The sequence below is a fragment of the Oncorhynchus mykiss genome, chromosome 18 (genome assembly GCF_013265735.2).
Source record: "Oncorhynchus mykiss isolate Arlee chromosome 18, USDA_OmykA_1.1, whole genome shotgun sequence".
In the NCBI taxonomy this organism is placed as follows: Eukaryota; Metazoa; Chordata; class Actinopteri; order Salmoniformes; family Salmonidae; genus Oncorhynchus; species Oncorhynchus mykiss.
This window is the reverse complement of record NC_048582.1, coordinates 46038993-46057214: the sequence shown is the minus strand read 5'-3', so window position 1 is coordinate 46057214 and position 18222 is coordinate 46038993. Positions and strand designations below refer to the sequence as shown.

Here is an 18222-nt window from a genome sequence, read left to right as displayed (position 1 = left end):
ATTTAACTGGTAATATGTCTGGCGAAGCCAAACAGTTACTTTACTTATCATGTTGCCTTAGTTTTATATTTATTGTATTCCCTCTGAGACATGGTGTTTACATTTACTTTTTTTTTTTTTGTAAAAATGTGGCTGTAATTGAAGATTTGTGTTCAATTAAACGTGTCCTGTCATATTTATGTACACAACTGCAATGCACACATGGTGAGATTTCAAACCGTACACACATGTTTCTATAAAGATAGGAACTAGTGTTGTGTGGTCGTTAGTTCTTACCGAATTCAGTTTAGCTGCTCACGTTGGTGGAATGGATGTCTGGGAAATGACTGAATGAAAAATAACTAAAGCCAGTTATTATTTTTAGCAATTGGAGCGTATGAATTATGCTGTAATAAAAGTGAAAGGCAAGACTAACTGGAAACTATCGTAGCTTATTCATGATCGGTAGGTTTATGTGATAAAATACTGGAACACCTTGAAGCTAAGGTAGCTAGCAGACGCGAGTGGAGCATTAATTAGCAAGTAAGACACACTGATATGCTAATTACCTAGCTAACCTACGTTATTTAAAAACAAATATTTAGCTAAATATCTAGATGCCTAACTCATTGGAAAGATACTGTAGCTAGTATTCTCCCAAATAAAGTAACAGCAAGTAGAAGACGTGCTTCGTTCCTGAAACGATACATTGTTTGTCTCGTTGCGGGGCGAAGCAAGTAAACAAGCGAACCAGCTAAAATCATCTTCATTGACCTGTAAACCACTATGCTACCAGTTTGCTAACAATCATCCCTGCCTGGATTGTATTCAAGCCTGACACCTAATATGTTGATCCACAGTGTAACGTTAAAGTATCAACGTAGCTATTTAGTATAGCATGCTAAGTAGTAACGTTACTGGTGCAATACCCATAGACGTGTCTTCTAATAAATGCTTGTCCAGATAAACATCGAGCATATGCTAATAACTGATCCTTGCTGTAACGTTAAGGTGCTGAGGGGCTTGCAGGATGTATGCCGTATACCGCCAAGCCCACTCCCCCACCGCCATCGAGTTCTCTGTCTACTGTAACTTCATCTCCAACGTGGAGAGAAACCTGGTCGTCGCTGGAACGTCTCAGCTTTACGTCTACAGGATCATCCACGATGTGGAGGTGAAGGAACCTTTAGCTATGTTCATCTTTCATTTCTCGATCACTGATTTAAAAAGTACAATGACAAAGATTGTGACTACCTGTCGTGGGCATATTTTTATTCTTGAAATCCAGTTGATGTTCACATTTTCCTCTTCATATTTCAGAATGCCTCAAAGACAGACAAATCACCAGGTATGTCCAAAACTGCCTTGCACTTTAGCAACATTCTGATGAGAGAAGAGCTAGTCTGGTGGAAATCCGAGACCTATGGGCTGGGCAACAGTTCCACTATGCTGCAACACTCTGGGGTGCAACCTGACTGTTTAGAATGACTAGTGAACCACTGACTGTATGCTATTATTATGATGTTGTCAGCCTTCCTTAGACATGCACGTGTCAACATTTCAGACCATATCCGACACCTGATTTCTTATTTGACACTTCCTTGATCTCTTCCTTGTCCTCTGCAGATGTCAAGAGTCGTAAGGAGAAGTTGGAGCAGGTGGCTTGTTTCTCCTTGTTCGGTAACGTCATGTCCATGGCCTCTGTTCAGCTGGTAGGAGCCAACAGAGACGCTCTCCTGCTTAGCTTCAAAGATGCTAAGGTACCTGAGACGTCTCAATTGATTGTTTTACTAATCCTAAACTCACAGCTTTCATATTCCAGGTTACTTTGGCCTACTTTATTATTTCAATATCAATTGATCATGTGTCAGTAGCTATATGTAGTAGGTGCAAGCAGTCTAGCCTATAAAATGTCTCTGACTGCTGTTTACAATGTCCTGGTTGTGTTTACTCCAGCTGTCAGTGGTGGAGTATGATCCAGGAACACATGATCTGAAGACTCTCTCGCTTCACTTCTTTGAGGAGCCAGAGCTGAGGGTAAGAGGAATTGAACTGTGCTTGAAAAACATCCAAAGTTGTATCTTAATCCATAATTGTTCTATCTCTAGGATGGGTTTGTCCAGAACCTGCACATCCCCATGGTTCGTGTGGACCCAGAGAACCGCTGTGCTGTGATGCTGGTGTATGGAACTCAGCTGGTGGTGCTGCCATTCAGAAAGGACACACTTACTGACGAACAGGAGGGAGTAGTGGAAGGGTATGTAGGCATACTGAATTTCATCGTTTGATTTATTTCGCTAGGATAGTCCCTTCAGTAACATTTGCCACAGTTTTTTTTTTACAGGTAGTCCTACAATCCATAGCATCTTGTAGTGATATTTAGGATACCTATAGCAATGCATGTAGGTTATTATCAAATAAAATCACTTTTATTATCACATAAACTAAACACTTGAGTTGTAATACGTTTTTTGATGGGTTTTGGATTTGACGATTTATCATCAGCCTCGTGTTTTTTCTTTTACCACACATGCAGGCCCAAGTCGAGCTTTCTTCCCAGCTACATCATAGATGTCCGTGAGTTGGATGAGAAGCTTCTGAACATCGTAGATATGAAGTTTCTCCACGGTTATTATGAGCCCACATTGCTCATCCTGTATGAGCCCAACCAGACGTGGCCTGGGTTAGTACACCACAACAGCACCTATCCTCCTCTGTTCCGTCTGTCTAAGGAGTCCTCCCCCCGAAACAAAAGCCTGCTGACGACTTAACATGAAGAAGGCTAGGAACTTATCCCGCCCCTTGTTGGAACTTAGCTATGTCTTTTTCAGACCCGTTTATGACTGGTAATATTGTGGCGTGTAACTCTAGTCTGACCATGTCCCCCTCCTCCAGGCGTGTAGCAGTGAGACAGGACACCTGCAGTATCGTAGCCATCTCTCTCAACATCATGCAGAAGGTTCACCCTGTCATCTGGTCCCTCAGCAACCTGCCCTTTGACTGCACACAGGTCATGGCTGTGCCCAAGCCCATTGGTAATCCCTCGCTCACTGGGTTCACACTGTGTGTTCAGCGGTACACATGGAGACTTGTGTGATCAGTTTAGAGATCATATGAATGTATTCCTGTTGTGTTTCTAGGTGGTGTGGTGGTGTTTGCTGTCAACTCCCTGTTATACCTCAACCAGAGTGTTCCTCCATATGGCGTGTCACTCAACACACAGACCACAGGGACCACCGCCTTCCCCCTGCGTATGTACTGACTGAGGACAGGGGTACACATTGTTCTCAAGCTCACTCCACATAGAAAGCAAAGCAGCCTAGTTAATATTTCTAAGAAATGTATACCTTGCCTAGGAAAGTAATTTGGTCGAATCAAATTTTATTTGTCACGTGCACCGAATACAACAGGTGAAATGCTTACCGTGAAATGCTTACTTACAAGCCCTTAAGAAAAAAAATTTCTGAATAAAGTTATATAAAAAAAAAAGGAAAAACAAGTAATACAAAATAATAATAACGAGGCTATATACAGGGGATACCGGTACTGAGTCAATGTGCGGAGGTACAGGTTAGTTGAGGTCATTGAGGTAATATGTACATGTAGGTAGGGGTAAAGTGGCTATGCATAGATGATGAACAGCGAGTAGCAGCAGTGTTAAAAAACTTTTTTTTAAAAATGCTAATAGGGGGTCAATGCAAAGAGTCCAGGTGGCCATTTGATTAATTGTTCAGCAGTCTTATGGCTTGGGGGTAGAACCTGTTAACTACTTTTGGAGTAGTTGCCATACCAGGCGGTGATATAACTGGTCAGGATGCTCTCGAAGGTGCAGCCGTATAACTTTTTGAGGATCTGAGGGACCATGCCAAATCTTTTCAGTCTCCTGAGGGGGAATAGGCGTTGAATAGACCGTGATAGATTGTTGGTGATGTGGACACCAAGGAAGTTGAAGCTCTCCACCGGCTCCACTACAGCCCCGTCGATGTGAATGGGGGCGTGTTCGGCCCTCCCTATAGGCTGTCTAATCGTTGACGGTGATAAGGCCTACCAAGGTTGTGTCGTCAGCAAACCTAATGATGGTGTTGGGAGTCGTGCCTACGCTGCAATATACCTGCAGGTCTAAAGCTTCATAACGTGTCGGAAGCATGTATGAGCCTTTGTCTTCTAATAAGGCTGTGTGTTGGTGTTTCAGGTATACAGGAGGAGGTGAAGATAACTCTAGATTGTTCCCAGTCCTCCTTCATCGGCTCTGACAAGATGGTCATCTCTCTGAAAGGAGGAGAGATGTGAGTAGAGCACAGAACAGTTGTGTTGGGGTTTATTAGCTGTGTGTATTTATTTGCCGTAAATGCTTAATTAGACCTTGTTAAAGCAATGTTTTGTGCCCTCCAACCGGTGTGGCGTAGTAGAAATAACTACAGCTGGAACGGCATTGTATTCATGACCTTGTAAGAGTCATGCTTTGACTGTGTGCCTGTCCCCTCTCCTCAGCTATGTGTTGACCCTGATCACTGATGGCATGAGGAGTGTCCGGGCCTTCCACTTAGACAAGGCTGCTGCCAGCGTTCTCACCACCTGTGTAAGTAGCATACAGTGTGTGTGTGTGTGTGGGGGTGTGTGGCAGCGTGAGTTTACTATGAGGACCGGTGTAAGTATTATGGACAGATGCCGTTCCAGACGCATTACACACACACACACACACACACACACACACACAGATAATATGTGCTGACAGCAGCCCTTACTTGACAGTTTACTGCATTATGCGCAAACTCATGTACAGAGGGAGGGGAGAGGCGAGGGGGAAGAGAGCGCATTAGAGAGTTTTTGGCGAAGAAGCGCTGTTGTGTCCACACATCCACTTAGTGTTGAAGAAAGCAGTGCAGTGATATTCACAGTCTGCTGCCAGCCATTGGCCAAGAGAGAACTGGTCATGGAGCTGTGGAAGCATAGAGGTTCTCCTCACCTTCACCCCTGTCCCTCGTCCCCCCCAGATGATGACCATGGAGCCTGGGTATCTGTTCCTGGGCTCCCGGCTGGGAAACAGCCTCTTGCTGAAATACACAGAGAAGTACCAGGAGAATCCAGAGAAACCACCTGTGGAGGAGGACAAAGAGAAGGAAGAGGAGACCGATGAGGAGAAGCAGGTGAGTTGGTTTGGGTTTGAGTTCATATGTTGATATTCTCCTCTGTCTGGTCCTTGTGGCATATTGCTGTGTGTGATTCTGTCAGAAATGTAAAGATTCCATAGATTAGTTGAGGCGTAATTGATCAGATTGAGCATCAAAATGTGGCCAGTTGTAAATGAATGTTGATGTCGTCAAAAGAGGATTCTTTCGTGGTTTCAAAACCAAGTAGCAGTCGTTGTCCTTGAGTAGCTTTTGTGCTCGTGTTCCACCTATAAACACATTTTCAGCACTTCAACTGGTGTTGTGACTGTTTTTTGACTAGCAGATGTGGAAATATGATATGTGATGATGTCGCATGTTATAGTTCACCCCTGAAAAAAAATAAGTTTTATTGTCACATACAGCAGATAGGTGCAGTGAAATGTGGTGTTTTACAGGGTCAACCACAGTAAAGCGCACCTAGAGCAAATTAGGTTTAAGTGCCTTGCTCAAGAGCATATCAACAGGTTCTTCACCTTGTCGGCTCGGGTATTCGAACTAGCGTCTTCTGTTGCTGGCCCAACGCCCTTACCGCCAGGCTACCTGCTGCCCATTGTCCATTTTGTAAATAGAAATGCTAAATGAATTGCTGATAGACATTCCTCTGTGTGTATTCTGATACAAAATGCATAATGACCTTGATGATAATTCCAGGAGGAACCTCCTAGTAAAAAGAAGAGGGGTGAATCCTCTACCAAGTTGACAGGTATTTGGTGTATTACAATGTCTTGGTTTTGTCTTGCATATTACCCTTCTTTACATACAGTGCCTTTAGTAAGTATTCACACCCCTTGAATTTTTCCACATTTTGATAGGTTACAGACTTATTCTTAAAATGGATTGAATCTTTACCTCATCAATCTACACACAATGCCCCATAATGACAAAGCAAAAATAGGTTTTTAGAAATGTTTGGTAATTTATTAAAAATAAATAACTGAAGTATCACATTTACATAAGTATTCAGACTCAGTATTTTGTTGAAGCAGTGATCACAGCCTCCAGTCTTCTTTGGGTATGACGCTACCAGCTTGGCACACTGTATTTGGGAAGTTTCTCCCATTCTTCGCTGCAAATCCTCTCAACCACTGTCAGGTTAGATGGGGAGCGTCACTGCACAGCGATTTTCATGTCTCTACAGAGATGTTTGATCGGGTTCAAGTCCGGGCTCTGGCTGGACCACTAATGGACATTCAAAGACTTGTCTCGAAGCCATTCCTGTGTTGTCTTGGCTATGTGCTTAGGGTCATTGTCCTGTTGGAAGGTGAACTTTCGCCCCAGTCTGAGGTCCTGAGTGCTCTGGAGCAGGTTTTCATCAAGGATCTCGCTGTACTTTGCTCCGTTCATCTTTGCCTTGATCCTGACAAGTCTCCCAGTCCCTGCCACTGAAAAACATCCCTACAGCATGATGCTGCCACCACCATGCTTCACCGTAGGGATGGTGCCAGGTTTCCTCCAGATGTGACGCTTGGCATTCAGGCCAAAGAATTCAATCTTGGTTTCATCAGACCAGATAATCTTATTTCTCATGTTCTGAGAGTCTTTAGGTGCCTTTTGGCAAACTCCAAGCAGGATGTCATGTGTCTTTTATTGAGGAGTGGCTTCCATCTGGCCTCTCTACCATAAATGCCTGATTGGTGGAGTGCTACAGAGATGGTTGTCCTTCTGTAAAGTTCTCCCATCACCACAGAGGAATTCTAGAGCGACCATTGGGTTCTTGGTCACCTCCCTGACCAAGGCCTTTCTCCCCTGATTGGTCAGTTTGGCCGGGGGGCCAGCTCTAGGAAGAGTCTTGGTGGTTGCAAACTTCTTCCATTGAAGAGTGATGGAGGCCAATGTATTTTTGGGGACATTCAACGCTGCCTACATTTTTTTGGTACCCTTCCCCAGATCTGTGCCTCAACACAGTCCTGTCTCGGAGCTCTACGGACAATTCCTTTGACCTCATGGCTTGGTTTTTGCTCTGACATGCACTGCCAACTGTGGGACCTTATATAGACAGGTGTGTGACTTTCCAAATCATGTCCAATCAATTGAATTTACCACAGGTGGACACCAAGTTGTAGAAACATCTCAAGGATGATCAATGGGAACGGGATGTACCTGAGATCAATTTCGAGTCTCATGGAAAAGGGTCTGAATACTTATGTAAATAAGGTATTTCTGTTTTTTTTAGCTTTAATACATTTGCTAAAATCTCTATTACCCTGCTTTTGCTTTGTCATTTTGGGGTATTGTGTGTAGACTGAAGATTATTTTTTAATTTAATCAATTTTAGAAAAGGCTATAACGTAACAAAATGTGGAACAAGTCAAGGGCTCTGAATACTTTCCGATGGCACCGTATGTATGGAACTAACTAAGGTGATAAGGTCATCTATAATAATGTTCTTATATTTATGAACGACGCGTTTCCTCCCATGTCCCCTATCCAGCTGGTAAGAACCAACTGCCTGATGAGGTGGATGAAATTGAGGTGTACGGGAGCGAGGCGGCATCTGGCACACAGTTGGCCACCTACTCCTTTGAGGTAGGACCCCTTGTTACCCCAGTTGAAGCTTCATCACTTAATTATTCATACTCTAGTCTTGGTTATTGTAGTCTTTACAATATTGTTTTGGTATGTTTGCCTCCAGGTGTGTGACAGCATACTGAACATCGGACCTTGTGCTGGTGCGTCCATGGGGGAGCCAGCCTTCCTCTCTGAAGAGGTACTTAAACACTTTAAGTTTCATTCCAGATCACCTTCGCAAAAGAGGTTTCTAACCTTTTTTAAGAGTCTTTCCGGTCCATCATGGCTGTGTTCTATTTGTGAAAGCGCTGATCAATATCTAATACCACCACCAAGGTATTTTCTCAAGCTGTTGCTATGCAAACAGTAAAACACATTAAGCACTGTGTCTGGTATTTCTGTGTCCACAGTTCCAGACCAACCCAGAACCTGACCTGGAGATAGTGGTGTGTTCTGGCTTTGGGAAGAACGGAGGTCTATCTGTGCTTCAGGTAAATACTCTACTCAGCCTGGTTAATACTCTACTCTGCCTGGTTAATACTCTACTCGGCCTGGTTAGTACTCTACTCTGCCTGGTTAATACTCTACTCGGCCTGGTTAATACTCTATTCGGCCTGGTTAATACTCTACTTTGGCTGGTTAATACTCTACCCGGCCTGGTTAATACTCTACTCGGCCGGCCTGGTTAATACTCTACTCGGCCGGCCTGGTTATTACTCTACCCTGCCTGGTTAATACTCTACTCGGCCGTCCTGGTTAATACTCTACTCGGCCTGGTTAATACTCTACTCTGCTCGGCCTGGTTAATACTCTACTCGGCCGGCCAGGTTAATACTCTACTCTGCTCGGCCTGGTTAATACTCTACTCGGCCCGGCCTGGTTAATACTCTACTCGGCCGGCCTGGTTAATACTCTACTCGGCCGGCCTGGTTAATACTCTACTCTGCCTGGTTAGTACTCTACTCGGCCTGGTTAATACTCTACTCGGCCTGTCTTTTGTGTTTCTGTGCAAGTGTATGCTTGTGGATGCACTGTTCTAAGACCTGTGGTGGCGAGGCCTGTCTACCTCAGGTTCAGTGACGGTGCTACAGAGAATAACCACTCTGGGTTTACCAGGGCTGCTGCCTCAGAGAATAATGGAGCAGCTTATAAACCACTCAGACACACTTATACATGCATTCATGGAAAGAACATTGTGAAGACTTACAAATTACTGCACTGATTTAAAAAAAAAAACATTTTGAAGAAAAAAACAAAACATTTTCAGTGTCAGCTTTGAGTGGATGATTCAGTTGTTCCCTCTGGCCATAGTTCTGTGGTTATTGATGACTGTTTTGTGTAGCCCCTTGCCCTCCCAGAGGAGCATCAGTCCCCAGGTGGTCACTTACTCCTAGGGGTCATTGTTCTGTTATTGATAATTGATGATCGTTTTTGTCCTGGCCCCTCCCAGAGAAGCATCCGACCCCAGGTGGTCACTACATTTGAGCTGCCAGGTTGCCATGACATGTGGACTGTCATCTCCAATGAGGTCAAGGAGAAAGTCAAAGAGAAAGACAAGCCCCCTGCAGCTGAGGGAGAAGGTGAGACCCCTGAGGAGGAAGAAGAGGAGAAGACGGTACCTGCGCCAGTGGAGGACGATAAGAAAAAACATGGCTTTCTGATTCTCAGCAGAGAGGACTCCACCATGGTACACCCACACCTCCCACCACATCTCTACACAGTACAGTACACACTGCACCCCTAGACACACTCCGCTCTACACAGCAGTCTGACAGGGAGCTTTTTCCTCCCCTACGGAGCTCCAGCATGTTTAGATTGAGTCTGTAATGTTGATTGAGTTAAGGGTAACGATTGAGGTCTATTGAAGGTAACTGGAACCCCTCCTGTGTGGTTCTCTAGATCCTGCAGACGGGCCAGGAGATCATGGAGCTGGACACCAGTGGTTTCGCCACCCAGGGGCCCACTGTGTTCGCTGGGAACATCGGAGACAACAAATACATCATCCAGGTCTCCCCCATGGGTATACGGCTACTGGAAGGAGGTAGCGAGATCTGTCCGTCTTTCAATAAAAGGAGAAAATAATTCATGATCCTCTGTGTCTCTCACTGTACCTGTCACTCATCTTCTCTTTCACTGACTGTCAAGCACTTTGTGACAGCTAAAGGGGCTTTGGAAATACTTTTGATTTGATGTTCCTTCCAGTGACCCAGCTGCACTTCATCCCGGTGGACCTGGGTTCTCCCATAGTGCAGTGCTCCGTAGCGGACCCCTATGTGGTCATCATGACGGCAGACGGAGTGGTCACCATGTTTGTCCTGAAGACCGACTCCTACATGGGCAAGACCCACCGCCTGGCCCTGCAGAAACCACAGATAGCTGCTGTGAGTCACTGATACGACACTACGTAACACAACACATTACACTACAGCCTGGCCCAGTCACGGTCATATCCTGCACAACTAAGCCAGGCAGTATTACAACACAACCTGATGGATGAATGAGTGAAAAAATCGGATTGTCAGACCGGTGACTCTCTCTCCCCTACAGCAACCCCGTGTGATCACCCTGTGTGCGTTTCGTGACGTCAGCGGGATGTTCACCACCGAGAACAAGCAGACCTGTCACACTGAGGATCAAGACAGCATGTTCAAGAGCCAATCGGAGACCGAGACCATTCTACAGGACCTCAGGTAAGAGGCAATCATATAGGACCTCAGGTAGGATGTTTTTGAATAAAGTAAATTGTTTTAAACTGAAGAATGAGAGCAATACCAACTTTCCCCATGGACACTTTTTTTTTTTAATGTGGGGGGGCGTCTCGTAGTCAGTGAAGGCACTGTCTCACCTCAGTGTTTATCAGTCAACCTCTCTCCCGTTTCTCCTATTTAGTAACACAGTGGATGATGAGGAGGAGATGTTGTATGGAGACTGTAACCCAGCAGGCATCACCCCCACCAAAGACGAGTCCCACCCCGGCTACCGCCTCTCCTCTGGGGCCCTGGGTGGGGGCTCCGAGGGGAGGTCAGGACGAGCTGAACCTACACACTGGTGCATGATGGTCCGCGAGAACGGCGTCATGGAGGTCAGGATCGATGTCTAGTTTATCAGCATCATATTAACAATAGCCGTATCAATACACATTGTATTGTAATCATTTAGTTTACATAATTTACACATTTGGTAAGATGTTAACTGTGGTAAAAGACAACATTTACACTATGGTGCTGTTTAGAGGTTGGATATAAACCTGGGAACTTTAGTCTTATGCTCAGAAATTCACAGGAACTCAGTGGCCATAGTAATGAGTGACACCACAACCGACAGGTGAACTTTTTCTACACAGTAGAGCTATAGTAAAACAACTTCCTCCTGTTTTCTAGATCTACCAGCTACCTGACTGGAGACTGGTGTTCCTGGTCAAGAACTTCCCTGTTGGCCAGAGAGTGTTGGTTGACAGCTCCGCCGGCCAATCAGCAGCCCAGGGGGAGGGGAAAAAGGAGGAAGTGACACGACAGGGAGAGATCCCATTGGTCAAAGAGGTGGCCCTGGTGTCGCTCGGCAACAACCACTGCAGACCCTACCTGCTGGTGAGTTTTCAGTACCGGTATTAAAGTGGAATGACAACGCCAGAATGTGTAGCAGTGGTGCTTCATTGATTCAATTTTGGGAAATTGCTTTAGATATATCTGGCTCTATGTTCTGTTTCTTTCCCAGGTCCATGTTGAACAGGAGCTTCTGATCTATGAAGCATTCCCATATGACCAGCAGCAGGCTCAGAGCAACCTGAAGGTCCGCTTCAAGAAGGTAAGAAGAGCAAGGCCATTGGACAAGCCAAGTCAATAACTTTTAGGACTAGGCTTAATCTGTGTCTGGGTAAACAAGTCCTAAAACTCCCATTCAACACTGATGATTTATGTCTTCTAACTATTCTCCTGTCTCGTCTCAGATGCCCCACAACATCAACTTCCGGGAGAAGAAGTCGAAGGTGAAGAAAGATAAGAAGGCGGAGGGTCAGGCTGGTCTCAGCGAGGAGGGGCCAACGGTGGTCAAAGGTCGCGTGGCCAGGTTCAGATACTTTGAGGATATCTCAGGCTACTCTGGGGTAAGAGGTTATTTTCCTACAAGACTATATATACACAGTGCATTCGGAAAGTATTCAGACCCCTTCCCTTTTCCCACATTTTGTTGCGTTACAGCCTTATTCTGAAATGAATCAAATTTAAATGTTTTCCTCATAAATCTACACACACTACCTAATAATAAAGCAAAAACAGGTTTTTATAAATGTTTGCAAATGTATAAAAAATTAAAAACAGATGCCTTATTTACGTAAGTATTCAGATCCCTTGCTATGAGATTTCAAATTGAGCTCCCCTGCATCCTGTTTCCATTTCTACAACTTGATTGGAGTTCACCTGTGGAAAATTCAGTTGGACATGATTTGGTAAGGCACCCACCTGTCTATATAAGGTTGACAGTGCATGTCAGAGCAAAAACCAATCCATGAGGTTGAAGGAATTGTCCGTAGAGCTCCAAGACAGGATTGTGTCGAGGCACAGATCTGAGGAAGGGTACCAAAAAAATTCTGCATCATTGAAGGTCCCCAAGAACACAGTGGCTTCCATCATTCTTAAATGGAAGGAGTTTGGAACCACCAAGACTCTTCCTAGAGCTGGCCGCCCAGCTAAACTGAGCTATCGGGGGAGAAGAGCCTTGGTCAGGGAGGTGAACAAGAACCCGTTGGTCACTCTGACAGAGCTCCAGAGTTCCTCTGTGGAGATGGGAGAACTTTCCAGATGTTTTTCAGCGGCATGGACTGGGAGACTAGTCAGGATCTTGGCGAAGATGAACGGAGCAAAGTACAGAGAGATCCTTGATGAAAACCTGGTCCAGAGCACTTAGGACCTCAGACTGGGGTGAAGATTCACCTTCCAACAGGACAATGACCCTAAGCACATAGCCAAGACAACACAGGAGTGGCTTCGGAACAAGTCTCAATGTCCTTGAGTGGCCCAGCCAGAGCCCTGACTTGAACCCGATCGAACATTTCTGGAGACCTGAAAATAGCTGTGCAGGGACGCTCCTCATCCAACTTGACAGCGCTTGAGAGGATCTGCAGAGAAGAATGGAAGAAACTTCCAAAATACAGGTGTGCCAAGCTTGTAGCGTCATACCCAAGAAGACTTTAGGCTGTGATCTCTGCCAAAGGTGCTTCAACAAAGTACTGAGGTTCTGAATACTTATGGAAATTTGATATTTGATGTTCTTACTTTCCGAAAGCACTGTACATCATGGGTAACAAGGGGTACACTTGTGGATTCTCAGGTTCCCTGCAAGATACATCTTGGAGAGGTACTGCTGTGCACGCATACTTCATATCTACTGTAGTTCTGTGTGTTCTCATGTGTCGTTTTCTGGTTTGTGTGTCAGGTGTTCATCTGTGGCCCCTCCCCTCACTGGATGCTGGTGACATCACGGGGGGCGATGAGGCTCCACCCCATGACGATTGACGGACCAATCGAGTCCTTCTCCCCCTTCCACAACATCAACTGCCCTAAAGGTTTCCTCTACTTCAACAAGCAGGGCGAGCTGAGGATCAGTGTTCTACCCACGTACCTGTCGTATGACGCCCCCTGGCCTGTCAGGAAGATTCCTCTGAGGTGCACGGTTCACTATGTGTCCTACCATGTAGAGTCCAAGGTGTATGCAGTGTGCACCAGCGTGAAGGACCCCTGCACTCGCATCCCCAGAATGACCGGAGAGGAGAAGGAGTTTGAGACCATAGACAGAGGTGGGACCAGTATATGCATTAGTCTGTCTCCATGACGTGCGCTTCACGTTCTCATTGGTTTATTTCTCCGTTCCTTCATTCATTCTTCCACCATTCAAATTCCTTGGTGCTGTGTTCTCCTCAGACGAACGCTACATTCCTCCTCAGCAGGAGAATTTCTCCATTCAGCTCATATCTCCTGTCAGCTGGGAGGCCATCCCTAACACACGGTAACAACTGTAGCTACTGCAGCTATCTGGAGCATAGCCTCTAACATGAGGCATATTCATTATAGATCTGATGCATATTTATATTGAAGCATCTACGCCACAGTAGTTGGGTGTCTGTTCTGACCTCCCTCCCCTATGTGATATTGGTCAGGATTGACCTGGAGGAGTGGGAACATGTGACTTGTATGAAGACTGTGGCGTTGAGGAGTCAGGAGACCGTGTCTGGGCTGAAGGGATACGTAGCTGCCGGGACTTGTCTCATGCAGGGGGAGGAGGTCACCTGTAGGGGCCGGGTGAGTCACCAACACTTCTGTGACTACTGACTAGAGCTAGGAATACCTTTTTTAGGCCCAAGTTCTATGCTCTAAGTTATGGTCTAGAGCAGGGGTCCGGAGTTTCTCCTAGTTGGGTCAGGAAACTCAGGACCGACAGACAGATGATGCCTTTTGAAATCATGATGTTGATTTTAGTTTGGACTTATTTCTCTCTCTACTGTTGTGTCCAGATCCTGATCCTGGATGTGATTGAGGTGGTCCCGGAACCGGGTCAGCCCCTGACGAAGAACAAATTCAAGGTTCTGTATGAGAAGGAGCAGAAGGGACCGGTCACAGCTCTGTGTCACTGCAGCGGATACTTGGTCTCTGCCATCGGACAGAAGGTGACAGACTCACCTCTGATTTTACCACTACAGATGTCTCAGTCTAGATGCATTTTCCCACCCACCTCTCAATATAATTCTGTTCCGATTTACATAGTTTTCATTGTGTGGCCAACATGTTGCAGTTGAATATATTATTGAATTAGCCATTTATTATAAGTATGTCAGCCATCTCTCCTGTATCCCTGACACAGTCCTGGTTGTGCTCACCGTGTCTGTCTATCCCTCTCTCCGTCTAGATCTTTCTGTGGAGTCTGAAGGACAATGACCTGACAGGCATGGCCTTCATCGACACCCAGCTCTACATCCACCAGATGTTTAGCATCAAGAACTTTATCCTGGCAGCTGACGTCATGAAGAGCATCTCTCTGCTCAGATACCAGCCTGAGAGTAAGACGTTGTCGCTAATTAGCAGGGTAAGACGGCAAGGCTACAGAACTACTTTTTGTAGTAACGCAGGGAAACCGTCAACTTCAAAGTACTGTGTTCAAGTAACACGTGATTTAGCCTCTTCTGATTTGTCATTCCCTGAGGGGTTTTGTTCCATGTTAGTTTGTTGTTTATGGATTTAACTGTACATCCCAGATGAGTGTTTCTGTTCATGAATGAAAGAAAGTACTATGGGTTTGTTTCCCCCTGTGTTCCCCTGTTGGATCCCAGGGTGTCTTGTGTTGAGTTTATCTTCTAGAGAGCAGTGCTGTGCTGGAGGGGATGTTTAAATGATCAGGGTCGTACATGTTCGATCTTCATGTCAGTGTTTTGAGTCTCTTCTCTTAATGCAGTGTTCCCCAATCAACATTTAGTTTTTCCCCACAAAAAAGGGCTCTATTGAAGACTGAAATATTCCTCAGCACCCCCCCCCCCCCTCCAGATGTGGAGGTCATGAGCTGGTGTGGTTACACGTGGTCTGCGGTTGTGAGACCGGTTGGATGTACTGCCAAATTCTTTAAAATTACATTGAAGGCAGTTTATGGTAGAGAAATGAACACACAATTATCTGGCAACAGCTCTGGTGGACGCTCCCTCAAAATTTGAGACATCTGCGGCGTTGTGACACAACTGTACATTTTAGCATGGCCTTTTTTCCCCAGCACAATGATCATGCTGTTTAATCAGCTTCTTGTTATGCCACACCTGTCAGGTGGCTGGATTGTGGAAAAGGATAAATGCTCACTAACAGGGATGTAAAGAAATTTGTACACAGAATTTGAGAGAAATAAGCTTTTTGTGCGAATGGAACATTTCTGGGGTCTTTTATTTCAGCTCATGAAAAATGGGAACAACACTTTACATGTTGCGTTTATATTTTTGTTCAGTGTATGTATGTATATAATGGTAGTTCTTGTACATAAGACTGTAAAATCACCAGGAAATGAGGTCAGTTTTATTTTGGGAAATGTATTCCCACATGTAAATGGAGAGGCATATGTGATCGTATTCCAATGTAATCAAGGTTTCAAATTGTGTTATTATCATACTATATCTGTTTGGGATTCTAGTGGTCAATTTGTAGTGTACAACTTATGTTCTGGCCACCCAACCTTCCAAAATTGCAATTGGGGAGCCCTGTCTTAATGGTTTTGTTTCGGCGTTTGGTTCCCCAGGACGCCAAGCCTCTGGAGGTCTACAGCGTAGAGTTTATGGTGGATAACAACCAGCTGGGATTCCTGGGTAAGGTTATAACTTTGGTAGCTAATCAGGAGAACGCTGTACCAGGCTAGAGCCTAGTCCTCTCAAAGTAAACCTGTTTTCTCTACGTTTCAGTGTCGGACCGAGACCAGAATCTGTCGGTGTACATGTATCTGCCTGAAGGTGAGTTATAATGTAAACATTGGTAATATTTATCCTACAAACATGGAGAATATTGAATACTCAGGTTAACCACAAATGTTGTAATGCTTATCCCACAAACACCCGAATATCAAATAAAGACAGAGGTCATGTGTGATGACAAAACTGCAGTTCCACCATGTCATGATCACTGAAGCGTTACTTTGCGCCCTGCTGAAGCTAAGGAGAGTTTCGGAGGCATGCGTCTGCTGAGGAGGGCAGACTTTAACGTGGGAGCTCATGTCAACGCCTTCTGGAGGATGCCCTGTCGAGGGGCACAGGACACAGCCACCAAAAAGACCCTGGCCTGGGACAACAAGCACATCACATGGTTTGGTAGGACACAACTTTGACTTTGTCATTTGTATCGACAGATACAGGGTAGAAGTAGGGAATGTGAATAAAGAGCTGTCTGATATCTTCCTTCAGTATATGTGATCAAATTCTCCTCTTGGTATGTTGCTCTCAGAAGGATCAACATGGTGTTAGTAGCTAATAAGAGGATTTCCAGGCGCTTCAGCAGTAACTAATCCTCTTCCCTCCCTGCAGCAACTCTAGATGGAGGCCTCGGGCTGCTGCTGCCCATGCAGGAGAAGACCTACCGCAGATTGCTGATGTTGCAAAATGCTCTTACCACAATGCTGCCACACCACGCAGGATTAAACCCCAAGGCATTCAGGTAACTTGCCACACAAGGTCACTGAACTTTATTTGGTTGGGTTATCAGTATTTTCCCCATAAAATCTTAAATTGGCAACACTTAAATACCTTTTAGGCTTTGAGGCAACATTAAGTGGCTTTTTAGAAATTTGACACTTTCGGTAAAGACTAATGCCAGTTTTTGGATCTCGTTCCACCAGGATGTTGCATGCTGACCGGCGGCAGCTCCAGAACGCGGTGCGGAACATTCTGGATGGAGAGCTACTCAACAAATACCTGTACCTCAGCACCATGGAGCGTAGTGAGTTGGCCAAGAAGATTGGCACCACCTCTGATATAGTGAGTATCATTAGTCCCTTTGGCCTCGTTCTCTGACAAAACTAGCTATGCAACGAAATCCAATCTATAGTCCATATCAACTTGGAGCAAATAACTATGAGTTGAGATATTTGAATAAAGTATCCCTCTTGTCCATTTTAGGTCTTGGATGATCTTCTTGAAGTTGACAGGGTGACTGCTCATTTCTGAGTGCAGCATCCTTGATCACGCCCCCTCAGCATGTGAGACCCAGGGTCTTCCCCCATTTTTTTATATTAAAGGAGGCTTTTTGGTATCTATTTTCTCGATGGAAACGTAAGCTTGTGTTTAGTCAATTTTGTTCAGTCATAAAGGTGTTTAATCATGTTTCTTAGAATATTTTTTCAACAAAATATGATAAATTCTGAATTGTATGGGTCTTTATAAAATGTTATAACCATCTTGGTCTTTTAGGCTCAATAATTTGAGATCCGCACATGTAACTCACAAATCTGTCATGGACATCATTTACACAGGTGCCAAAGAAATCCGGGGGGGGGGGGGTACTTTGACAAACTCTTACCTTTTTATATTTATTCAGCAGTATATGCGCTTGTTTTTGGAGTTTTGCAGCATTTTATACATTAGATTGAGCAATGCACCCAATATTTCCTTGACATTATGAACATCACTGCAGGTATGTAGTTTAGTCAGAATCTATATGTGCTATTATCCGGGTAATGCAACATAAGGTTAACCTACCCTGCTGTGTTCCGGTCAAATTGGACCCATTTACAAGTTCTCTCTGTCTTAAGGTTCCATGACTTTGTCTACACAAAATACATTAGTTTTTACATCTGTGGTGTTACCGATCAGAAATGAATGGGTATAAAATGGAGTTCAGGCACATGCCCATTCAGATGGACACACTTCCTCTGCCAGACCCCCACATGCATGTGTGTTTTAGCACTTGGCTTCCACACCTGTTGGTGTTCTCATAAACGCAACATTGTTTCAATATATAGACCTTTTCTCGCAGTTCTGGTATATGATGCTTTTGAGGCCTTGCGCACACATTGTGGCAGCACAATGACCAAACTACACTGCTCAAAAAAGAGG

The 18222-nt window shown here is 44.9% G+C and overlaps 1 protein-coding gene across 2 annotated transcripts; it reads left to right on the top strand.

The window, feature by feature from the left end:
* Positions 1-263: 263 nt before the first annotated feature.
* Positions 264-17564, top strand: LOC110496377 (cleavage and polyadenylation specificity factor subunit 1). Of its 2 annotated transcripts, none has more exons than XM_021572244.2 (35): positions 264-444; positions 991-1153; positions 1300-1327; positions 1606-1739; positions 1936-2016; positions 2088-2236; positions 2516-2662; positions 2875-3014; positions 3120-3230; positions 4172-4265; positions 4471-4558; positions 4974-5126; positions 5802-5853; positions 7582-7676; positions 7783-7857; positions 8069-8149; positions 9109-9345; positions 9558-9699; positions 9861-10039; positions 10206-10348; positions 10548-10740; positions 11039-11245; positions 11373-11462; positions 11605-11760; positions 13089-13449; positions 13574-13658; positions 13810-13951; positions 14164-14316; positions 14556-14732; positions 15921-15987; positions 16081-16128; positions 16327-16482; positions 16696-16825; positions 17007-17145; positions 17287-17564. In XM_021572244.2, exons 2-35 carry the CDS (start codon positions 1010-1012, stop codon positions 17332-17334), a joined length of 4425 nt encoding a protein of 1474 aa, XP_021427919.2. In that variant the 5' UTR covers positions 264-444; positions 991-1009; the 3' UTR covers positions 17335-17564. The 2 variants fall into 2 exon arrangements, with proteins under 2 accessions (XP_021427919.2, XP_021427918.2); XM_021572243.2 differs by having other exon boundaries at positions 264-522.
* Positions 17565-18222: the final 658 nt, after the last annotated feature.

Coding starts and splice junctions, on each gene's coding strand:
- LOC110496377 (XM_021572244.2), top strand. CDS start 1,010: ATGTATGCCGTATACCGCCAAGCCCACTCCCCCACCGCCATCGAGTTC. Junction 2,663..2,874: donor CCCAACCAGACGTGGCCTGG/GTTAGTACACCA, acceptor CCCCTCCTCCAG/GCGTGTAGCAGTGAGACAGG. Junction 11,246..11,372: donor ACTGCAGACCCTACCTGCTG/GTGAGTTTTCAG, acceptor TTTCTTTCCCAG/GTCCATGTTGAACAGGAGCT.